Source organism: Orbicella faveolata, unplaced genomic scaffold (assembly GCF_042242905.1).
Source record: "Orbicella faveolata isolate gen_17 unplaced genomic scaffold, um_ofav_v1 contig_35, whole genome shotgun sequence".
Lineage (NCBI taxonomy): Eukaryota > Metazoa > Cnidaria > Anthozoa > Scleractinia > Merulinidae > Orbicella > Orbicella faveolata.
This window is the reverse complement of record NW_028301564.1, coordinates 7,289,201-7,300,586: the sequence shown is the minus strand read 5'-3', so window position 1 is coordinate 7,300,586 and position 11,386 is coordinate 7,289,201. Positions and strand designations below refer to the sequence as shown.

Below are 11,386 nucleotides of genomic sequence, written 5' to 3'. Positions count from 1 at the left end.
TAATGTACCAAGGTAACGTTACATTTATTGTGGAAAACCTCTCGGTTTACTGCACATTAACAACTTTTAGCGTTATTCATCTCCGTCGTTCCAAAGCCAGTCCCACTTACATCTGTCTACAAGCTGCTAGGCATGCGGTTTTTTTGGAAAAGGTACTGGGCCACAATCCACTCATTACCACCCCTAAAGGAAAACACTTCAGCACAGTAAATAAAAAACATGCGCCAGTTAAAAACTTGCTGATCCACTTGATCGCTGCCATAGGTTTGCAGGAAGATATCTCGCACAGTGGCTTCTTGCTGGTCCAACTTGACAAGCCAGGCTTCTAACGTACGAGCGTAATGATTTCCACTGATCTGCCAGTGCTGCTTAATACACAAATCCTTCTGAAAATACAGAAGTAGATCAGAAGAGGGCATTGTGCCTCCACTGAAAAAGTTCCGTGCCATCCACTCCGTGTCTGAGCTCTTCTTAGTACTGAAGTTATAAGCGAACTCTCGGTGACATAAAATCTGCACAAACAGGTAGCCTGACGGTTTCAACCAACTGGCCACGCGACACATGAGCTCTTCATAGTTCTTCATGTGCTGCAAGAAAATAACCAGATGAAACAAAAAGCTTCTATTCAAGGCAAACAACACAGAACAAACATGGAGTTGGGCACACGATTCATATAAATACCTACAAACAACACTTTGACTTTTTCAACGGAACAGTGAAAGTTAACTTGTCTATATGGTCACTCAAGAAGAGAGGGTTAGCTCTGGCACCATATAACTGGAGAATATTTGTCTCCATACTTTCTGGTTTGATCTAAACGATAGGAATTATTCAACCCATAATCCTTACCTCAAACATTTCAATGGAAATGATTCGGTCAAATCTCAAGGAAGTATTGAATACATTAGCATCTGATGTTATGCATGTCATTCTGCTGCTGAAACCTTTCTTTCCAGCTTCTGATTCAATCCACTCACGTTGTGTGTTGGAGTTAGATACCGTGGTCACTGTACAGTTAGGGTAATGTTCACACAGCCAAAGTGCTAGACTCCCCCAACCACATCCCAGGTCCTGAGTAACAACAAAAAATTATAAGAATTTCTGTTCAGAACATTGGCAGCTTGTAAAAAGCTCTCTGTAGATCATAAATTTTGTATAATACATTTAAGACATATGTCAGTGGAAGGATGTTCCACCGATTAGAGCCTTGCACCATTCTCCTTGCACTCTAGAGTTACTAGACTCTAAACAAAATAATCCATAGGAACCCAAACAGGATTTTGCATTTCTGGGACTGGACTAAAACAAGCTTTACATTAGGCTCTATAACAAGCTGGTCTCGAAAACATGAATACGACGTACATAGATTGTTGGCCTATTTGAGCAATGAGATGTAATGAGATGCATTACACAATGACTGATATTACGCTTTATAATCCATCAAATATTTTCACTCACGCATGATTGGTCTAAATGAGAGATATTCCCTAGTTTTCAAAACTGTGCGTATTGCGAAAAATATTTGAAGGATACTAAACACAAACCCTCCATTTGGTGCAAAAATGTGCTTGGATATTTGGCCATGGACATTATCTGTTCCTTGAAGCTCACAGTTTTCCTTGAGGTACACTCTTGGAAAACTGTTTGCTTCTTGAAACAGAAAATGTCTGTGGACAAATATCCAATCATATTTTCGCACCAAATGGAGGCTATTGTTTATATATCATCTAGAACAGTCCATACCATGATTGAATGTCCATCTTTTACTTGAGCCCTTTGACAAACCAGCTTGAGCATGGAGTCTTCCGCTATCAATCAAAGAGTAAGCAAGAAGAGTTTTGTTTAGAAGATTAACTTATCTACCTCATCAAAGATGAGCTGGACATTTACAAGACTGAAAAAATATTTTAAAAATGCAAATGAATCCTCAGCACAATGTCTTACTACAAGTCGCTAAGTAATTCCCAACAGGAACGGTGTAACATAAGATGTAATTGCTGGATCATCAAGATAATGTGTGAGAAAGAGTGCCTCCTTCAAAGTTGATGTCATGACATGGCAGGCAGGTTCTGAGTCATGAAAAGGATTTGAATAGTTCTACAATGATTGTCTCTAGCTGATGTAGGTAGAACCACAAGAGCATTTCTCTTTGTAGATGGAATGCACTATGTGAGCTTATGTCTAGTTTACCAAAGAAAACAGGAAAAACGCGCTGCCAGCAGTCTATTTATAATTTATTAGCCAGATTTTTTGGACCCACTTTAAAATCAACATCACATGACAGGGTTTATTCCCTTTCAGTGTACCCCTAAAAGATACCTTAACAGCTAAAAAAGGTGGCGTTCAGTCCTGAACACCCTAAGTAAAACCACAATGCGTGATTACACCCCTCAGTGAGACAGCATGCATCCCTGACCTTTGCACGTGGAGGTTCCCCCTACAGGTCTTAAGTTCTACATTTGAGTAAAACAGTAGTGACTTCACTTACCTTCCTCCAGTGTTGTGATATTTTGTGGCCAGTAGCAGCTACTATACTTGAGTCTCTTTCCAAGCACCTACATGTATTAAAGTATATATTAATTTGTTTATTCATGGTCAGTGTACATAGGTTACTGGTGGAAATCAACATTGCATGCACTAAATCTAGGCCAGAGATTAATCATCAGATGGTGAATTTATATTGGGAGACAATTTATCCATCTCAAACAAATAAATAGACTCAGACAGATATAACACAAATTCAGAACATAAACCCTGGACTTATGAAACTTCATTATGGGGTTATGGGTGGGCTTATAAATGGGGGGAGGTGAGGGGAGGAGTTATAAACAGGGGGTTCTAAGCCGTATGAAAAATTTAGAAAAAACTACTGTTCCACACTCTGCACTGGGAGAGTAATGACATTGATGAATAAGAAAAAGTAGACTACAAGTAGTCCCTCTTTTGCTTAGTCCGACATGCGTGACGAGAAAGAAAACCGTGAGAAGCATGCAAAAGGAGCCTCTTTTTGTGCGCGTCTCGCCCCCAGGATTTCACACAGCCATTTTTTCCTTGTGGTCTCACTTGCTGGACTAAGCAAAAAAGGGACTACTCGTAGTCTAAAGAAAAAGTAGAAGAGGGCTTAGCTAAACAGTTTTGTTTTTTACATCACGGTAGATGGTCCCAATAGTGGAGGGGATTATATAAATAGGGGAAATTATAAACAGAATTTTAAGGCAATTTGTCCCTAATATTCGGCCCGGGGTACTCCCAGAAAAGTTGGGTGGGGATGTGCGGCCTGCTTCCCAAAACCGTTACCCTATTCATGACCAAAGTCTAAGATATTCCCTACCCTCTTTATGACCTGACCAAAAACTCAAAACCCCATTTATGACCTGACCCTTAAATCAAAACCCTATTTCAGACCTGCATTATAATTAGTACCCTGGCTCGGACCAATGTTAAATTACCTTAAACATAATTTGTGAAGGGCTTTTGTTGGTTTTCTTTTCGATAATGATGAACAAGTGGCTTCTTAAAAACTTACCCACATCAAGGCTGGAGTGCAAAAACCATACCCTATTTATGACCAAAATGGCCAAAATCAGCTAAAATCAATACCTTATTTATGACCAAAACGGCTGAAAAACCATACCCTTTGGGGCCGCACATACCTATATAGGCCAATGAAGGGAGTACACCCCCCCCCCCCCCGGGTATTTGGCCGCATCATTTAGAATCAACAACAATTTATTGGTATTCCCATATAGATGGTGTTACCTAAATGCAGAATCGCTAAATAAAAAGTCAAAAACGAAACCAAATACAACAGCAACCAGAAAGAAAAATAAAAATAGTTAGTTACAAGATTCTTCATTTTAAGTTCCAGGGTTACAAAGTTCTCTTATTTGTAGTGCTTCATATGTAAAGTAACCTAGTTTTTTACAAATAAAAGTATCAGCATTGTTAAATAGAAATATTGTTTTCTCTGTGTTATTAAAGGAATCAAATTTTGGATATTTCTTGATGATGTCATTTGTGACTTGTTGTCTAATATTATTGTATCGGTCACAATGAAATAAGAAATGCATTTCATTCTCAATTTGGTTAGAACGGCAGTACTAACAAATTCTAAGAGTTTCAGGTAATTTAGGAGTACAGTGTCGCCCAGATTCAATTCTAAGATTATGATTACCACATCGGAGTTTTGCCAAAGCTTGTCTATGTTTGAGGTTCATTACTTGTTCTAGGTACTCAGATTTGCTTACATCTCTTTTAAAACTTGAGTAGAAATTCAACTTTCTGTTAGACCGAATTATCTCCATTTGGTGTCTTTTCATATCATTTGAGATGTGACATTTTAGTTTTTGTAAATTATGTTTGATGATTTGTTCATTGTAATTGTGTGTGTTTATATTATGCGGGTGGTTTTGGTCATCTAAATAATTTTTGATGATTTCATTGACTGTTAACATGAAAGAGGACTTTGCTTCATTTGCCAGTTGATTGGAAATATTGAGGCATTGTTTGGCAACGCTATCTTCTGGGAGAGAGACAAGATGTAGCCAAAATTTAATAATTTTTGGAAGAATATTAAATTTTAATGACAACCGTCCTGTTTCGTTTCGAGCAGCAATATTTGGTGCTCTTCTGTTGAGGCCGAGGTAATATTTGTAAAACTGTGTATGAAGTCTTTCCACAGGGTCTTTTTCCCATTTTTTGAGGTTTATGCTATCGTATGCTCCCCAGATTTCGGATCCGTATAAAAGTATAGGTTGAAATAGAGTATCAAATAGTTTATTACACATATTGATAGGAAGTTTATTGAAATCAAGATAACGTTTGGATGCAAAAATGGATCTTCTAGCCTTCTCAACTAAAGCCTTTTGAGAATTTGAGAAGCTTCCATTAGTGTTAAAAGTAACGCCAAGGTAGGTGTACTGTGAACCCTTGGCAATTGGATTTCCATTTAGAAACAAGGAAAATTTGTCACGTGTTGATTTACGATTTTGTTTTTGGAAAATTAGGGTTTGCGTCTTTTTTAAATTAATTTTTAATAACCATTTCTCGCTATAATTTTGGAGGGTATTAAGTTGGTTTTGAAGACCAGCAGCACTGCTTGATATTAATATGAGATCATCTGCATAAAATAAACAATTGAGAGGAGACCCATTTGGTAAAATAATTGGATCTGTACCAGTTGAGGATTCTAGTATGCGTGGAAATTCATCTAGATATAAGTTAAATAGCAATGGTGAAAGAATACAACCTTGTCGCACTCCTCTGTTGTAATTAAAGAAGGAGCTTCTTTTGTTTCCGTTTTTTATAGCGCATTTAGTTTTTGAATACATATCAGTGATTAAACGATAAAACTGTCCTCCTATTTTATTGTATAATAACTTGTGTAATAACCCATTATGCCAGATAGAGTCAAATGCTTTTTGAAAATCTATGAAGCAGCAAAATAATTTGCCTTTGTTTGTGTGTTTTACATGTTTGTCAATTAGTGTTCTTAGGGAAAAGATGTGGTCGGTTGTTCTGAAACCGTTAAGGAAACCAATTTGAGAGGAATGTAATAAATTGTGATTTTTAAGATAAGTGAGTAATCTTTTATTTAAGACAGCCGAGAATAATTTACCCAAACAGCTAGTGACACAAATGCCTCTATAATTCGATGGATTAGACTTGTCCCCTGATTTGAAAATAGGACTTATTAGTCCAGTAGACCAATTATCTGGATAGATTCCTTTATTGAGTAGGAAATTAAATAATTTTGTTAAAGAGGTAGTTAGATAAGGAATTCCACATTTTAACATTTCACTCCTTATTCGGTCAAGGCCAGCAGTTTTCTTATTTTTGAGCATTTTCGAATGACATTGGTTACAATCGATTGCGACCTTGAAGCCAGTTTTCGCTTTCTACTATTGTACTTCTTCACGTGTATAACGATTACATCCTCTTAGCACGCCTAAACTCAAACTAAAGGATAAAAATCCAAAAAAAGCTTACCGTCCTAAAGAAGTCCGTGGGTACTTCGTAATGTTGTTCGTTCGCTCTTACAGTCTCCACTGCAACAGGCGATTCACGAAGTTTCTCGACAAACCTCATTTTGAATGCCAGCTTTTTCTCAACATCCCCAGAACAATCTAATTTCTGGAGCCATTTGTCTAGGTTTTGACGTACTGCATCTCGCAGAATCTTGTCTCCTTCGCTTCCTTCTGACATGGCGCGACCTCTCAACTTTTAGAATCGTTAGATTGCGTTACAGCGTGACTGGAAGTTCGGAAACTGGGTCCAAAAGACATAAAGGAGGGACCATTTTTTTTTTTTTTAAGGGGAAGGGGGGGGGGGGGGGGTGTGAGCAAAATTCCTGCAGAGCAAAAACTGCTGAAAAAAAAATCGTGTAAGGGGAGCTGTAAAATACAATGCCGAATAGAGTACCATGCCGAGAAGAGTACGACGCATAAATTATGTTGTTATGCAAGAGCACGTGGCATCAAGTGTCAGCAAGACATTCCAGGGTCACATTGACTGGTTGTAGGGTTTCATGTACTCCAAAAATGTTATAACGCAATTCACCTATATTTAAATACGTCATCTTACATTCTTACATTAAAGAACGAAATCGTTAATGCTTCAGCTGAACCCGTTATTTAATGTAAGAAATAAAACATTTCCCTAAATGATGTACGGAAGGTGTATTATCTTGTTCAGAATCACCGGGAAACAACCGTTTCTCGGTGGTTACATTACATTGCATACATTATGCTAGCATTTTTCTCAAGCATTTTAGTGAGCATTAATCGAGCATTTTAGTGGCATTTTCCCGGAAAATTTTTTTTTTTTTCCACCTACAAAAAATAGAAATAAAAATTTTTTTTTACGAGAAAATGAAGACTTAAGGCGGGAGTCTACATGAAGGCCGTATTTTGGCTGGGTATTATAGTTTTAATGCAAATATCTCGTTTACGTTTCAAGCAGCCAAGAATCTCTCTGCTCATCCCACATATCTATGTCTTGGGCTGCTTGGGGGCAGCGTGGCCGAGTGGTCAGCGCGTCGGACTCGTAATACAACGGTCCTGGGCTCGAGTCCCGCTCTGGCCACTACTGACCTGGATTTGTTTCACGGTAGCCCCGAGTTCAAATCCTTGGCCTCGCTTGTAAATAGCCAACTGGTTTGCCTCCGGCCAGTCGGGATTCTTAATAATGTTATGTTCAATTTGAATTATTTGTTTCAGTTATTTGCTCGGCCCCACTAGCCTCTAAACACTGCCGAGGGTAAATAAAGGTTATTAATTAATTAATTGATTTGTACATTTTTTGGTGACTTTTAGGTATATTTGGAGGTAAATAGTTTTTCGGGGGCGTTCAACTGTCTGGTGGTGCTCCATAACCTTTTTTTTTCTTTTAATCCCTCTTTAAGCTTCCTAAAATTTCAGTTAAATTCAGGTAAAACCTCGCCTTAAGGCCACCGCACACTAGCCGATTTTTTTTTTTTTTTTTTTTTGTATTTTATTGATATTTGTATAAGTTTACAAATAAGAGTGACAATAACAATCGAAATTACATTTGCAGATAAAATAAAAAAAAAACTAAATAAAGTAACGTGAGTACAGATGGAAAAAAAAAACGAGGAATACTATTACTAATAAGACTACTTAAGAGGAAAATACTAATACACCCAAAATACTTACAAAATATTTATATTAATGAATAAAAAACTACGCTAAGTTTTACTTTTTTTAGAAGAAACTATATAGACTAACGCTAGTATAGATGAAAAAAAAACAAAAAAAACAAGAAATACTGTTACTAATAACACTACTTGTAGGGAAAATACTAATATACCAAAATACTCACTAATATATTAATAAAACTACGTCAATTGTTACATTTTTTTAGGCTGCCGGCCTAAATACAATTATTTGTAATAAATTTCTTCCACTTGGCGTCATGAAATGTTCGCTTGCCATTAGAATCGGAAATAACCGTTTCGATTTGATATACTGAGGAAACTTTTGCGAGAAAGATCTTTAATGACGGAGGAAATCCTTTATTTCGACAGGAGTAAATGTGTTGTTTTGCTAAGATCAACAGATGGTTGAGAAGATAAAAGTCTACTTGTCTGTTCCAAAGTCCAAACATTTTGTCAACATCTGATAGTGCTTCGATTTTTATTTCTATCATATTTAGCCAGTTAATTAGTTCTCTTCAGAAATTGTCGGAATATTCACATTTTATTAGTATATGTTCGATAGACTCACTTTCTTTTCTGCAGAAAGTGCACAGAGGCGAAGGTACTAGGCCAATTTTGTGGAGAAACTTGTTTGTCGCTAAATATCTATGTAATATCTTGTATTGGAATTCACGGGATCTAGAATCAATAGCTACTTTGAAGGGAATTCGATATATCTCTTCCCATTCCAGTGTCTCGCTGTATGTCTCTGTATACCTTAGCTGTGCAGTTGGTACACTCTCGTTCTTTGAGCGAACTTCGTTATAAATGCTCTTGGATATGACCTTATCCAAGTTTACATTGTGGCCATTTAGGTGTAACTGTGCGTTACTGGAAAACGTAGGGTTTTTTGAAAAATTATTGCAGGTTTTTAAGTGTTGTCGCCACTGTGCAGGTAATGCGTCTATGATCGCCATTAGCTGAAACTTTTCTTTGGATGTAAGCGAAGAGCTTGTAATAATTTGAAACCCTGTGAATACTGCATTTTCTTTAGTCGTAAGATCCCCAAGTGTAATAATTCCTTTTCTAAATAACTCTTCGTAGAAAATGGACCTACCTTGTATACAAATAAACTTGTTGTTCCAAATCACTGTATTGTGTATTTCTTGACAAAGTGCTTGCTCAGTTATTCTACTCGCGCATGAATATTCTGCAAAACATCGCAGACATTCTTCATAAAAAATGGATAAATTAATAGGCAATTTCTTTAAGTCAAAAGCACAGCGCAGAAGTAGTTTCGACCCCACATTTCTTAGGTAATGGGAAAGAATAATCTTCTAATTACTTTGTTGATCATCGGCAAATTTCTTGCAACACATGATCCTTTGGCTTTTAATAATCGATTCTACATGAGGCGCTTTTAGTCCACCTTTATCGATATCACTTACAAGTGATAAACGTTTGACTCTATCTTTTCCTTTCCAGATGAACTGGAAGAGTAATCTGTTGACTTCCATTACGGTATCTTTTTGCACACAAATTTAACTGGCTCGGTACATGAACAATGGTGTCACAAACGTCTTTACAATCTGAATTCTTCCTAGAATGGTAAGGTCCCTCCACTTCCACCTTTGCAACTTTTCTTTAATGGATTTAAGAATTTCATCAAAATTTAACTTTTTTCTTTGACTTTCATTGTAAGTAAAGTAAACACCTAAAATTTTAACCGTGTCTTTAATTCGGATGTTTTTGGAGGAAATGACATCCATTGCTGCCAAGGAGATTGGATTACCCAAAAGCATACATTCAGTTTTTTCGGAGTTGATTTCAAGTCCAGAGCACTTACTAAACAAGTCAGTAGTGCAGAGGAGGGCTTCGAGAGATCTCCTGTTTCTTACAAAGGCTGTAACATCGTCGGCAAACATTTCAAGTTTAATTTCTTCCTTATCGACTTGAATCCCTTGGATACTGTTATTTTCACGTACGGAGATAGTAAGAATTTCAAGACAGATAATAAACAAATACGCTGATAGGGGGTCACCTTGTCTAACACCTCTCCGTACGTTGAATGGGCCCGTCGAAAAACCATTATTCATAACTGAACTTGTTATATTTTGATAAAAAGTCCTAATCCAACGCACGAAGGAAGGGCCAAAGTTAAAAGTTAACAGCGTTTCAAACATAAAACTTCTGTTAAGCGAATCAAACGCTTTTTTAAAATCAATTGCTAGCATAAAGCCTTTGATCTTTTTCCGTTCAGTAAATTCTAAAATATCGTCAATACTTCTAATTGCGTCGAAGATAGACTTTCTTTAACATAAGCATTTTGATTATGATGTATTATATCAGGTAAAACCTCCTGAAGTCTTCTTGCAATTGCTTTTGATCCAATCTTTGCATCCACATTTATTAACGAGATTGGTCTCCAATTGGAAATATGTTTTCTGTCTTTTCCTTTCTTTTCTATCAAAGTTATAATCGTTTGCTTTTGTAAATTTGATATTCGTTCCTTCCACCGTTAGCTTTCCTTCACAAGTTGCTGCTCTATCTGGTGAGAGTTTAGGAATTGCAGAATGTTGAAAAAAGGAATCTGCAAATTCTGGTAGGTTACTCTCGAGACCGTATAAATCTGTGTAAAAATCTTCAATCTCATTCATAATTTTCTTTGGGTCTGAACTTAAAGTTCCTTTTTTAGTAAAAACTTTACGGACACAACTTTTGGCCTTTTTATGAGATTCTAAGCTTAGAAAATACTTATTATTTTTTTCACCCTTCTCGTACCAGGACGCTCTCGAACGAATAATAGCTCCTTTCGAAAGGTAATCAAAATGTGCATCGCACTTACTTTGAAGAATTTCAAGCTGCTCAATATTTTCTGATGACGGATCAGTAGAGCACTTTTCCTGGTACACTTTAAGAAGTGTTTCTATTTCTAGCAATTTGTCTTTTCTTAGCCGTGCTTTCCCTTTACTATATTTTATAGAAACTTGTCGGATTCTATATTTTATAAGATCCCAGCGTACTCTTTTGTCATTGACCTCTTTAAATTCCTCAATCCAGACGGGTACACTTTCACTAATAAGTTTTACATACTCGTCATCCTTAGTCAAACTAGAGTTGAATTTCCAATGAGATGGACCATGCTTTTGTTCTTCTATGCCATTAAAAATTAATGTAATTGCTAAATGATCTGACTTTATAGAAGGTATAATTGTAACTTCTTCGACTTCGTCTTGGCAGGTGTCGCTAATCAGCCAAAAATCTAGTCTTCCTTGGATCAAAGGTTTGGTTTGCTTCCAAGTAAACAGCCTCTCTTTCGGATTTCTTACTCTCCAGATATCGATCAAATCCAGATCCAAACAGATTTCTTCAAGAGTCTTCACCGATTCTTTTTTTGCTGGTGAACCACCCAAACAGTCCAGACTTGAATCAAAAGTGACGTTGAAGTCACCTCCAATGATAACGTTTTGTTCAGCGCTTTTTATGATGTCGTCTGACAAAAAATCTTCACTTGTCGGCTATTCAGACAAGTCTACAACAAGATCGGGGTTATCTGACAGTGCTAGATCTCACAACGTCTTGTCGGGCCTTGTCGGCTAGTGTGCGGTGGACCAAGACGGGCTCGCGCGAGCCTCAACCAATTAGGAAATGTCGTGAGAGTCACGTCAGTGGAATAGGCGCCAGATTCGGCCCCAAGCCTCAACACGGTTAGCCGCGTCAAAAAATCGGCTA

The 11,386-nt window shown here is 37.2% G+C and overlaps 1 protein-coding gene across 1 annotated transcript; it reads right to left on the bottom strand.

Annotated features, from left to right (window-relative positions):
* Positions 1–5: 5 nt before the first annotated feature.
* Positions 6–6,255, bottom strand: LOC110054070 (uncharacterized). Its single transcript, XM_020760403.2, has 5 exons — positions 5,989–6,255; positions 2,489–2,555; positions 1,744–1,808; positions 850–1,071; positions 6–587 (listed from the first exon to the last, which is right to left on the bottom strand). The coding sequence occupies exons 1-5, from the start codon at positions 6,202–6,204 to the stop codon at positions 117–119; spliced, it is 1,041 nt and encodes a 346-aa protein (XP_020616062.1). The 5' UTR covers positions 6,205–6,255; the 3' UTR covers positions 6–116.
* Between the last annotated feature and the right edge of the window lie 5,131 nt (positions 6,256–11,386).

Coding starts and splice junctions, on each gene's coding strand:
- LOC110054070 (XM_020760403.2), bottom strand. CDS start 6,204: ATGTCAGAAGGAAGCGAAGGAGACAAGATTCTGCGAGATGCAGTACGT. Junction 2,556..5,988: donor CCACGGACTTCTTTAGGACG/GTAAGCTTTTTT, acceptor TAATACATGTAG/GTGCTTGGAAAGAGACTCAA. Junction 588..849: donor TTTCCATTGAAATGTTTGAG/GTAAGGATTATG, acceptor ATTTTCTTGCAG/CACATGAAGAACTATGAAGA.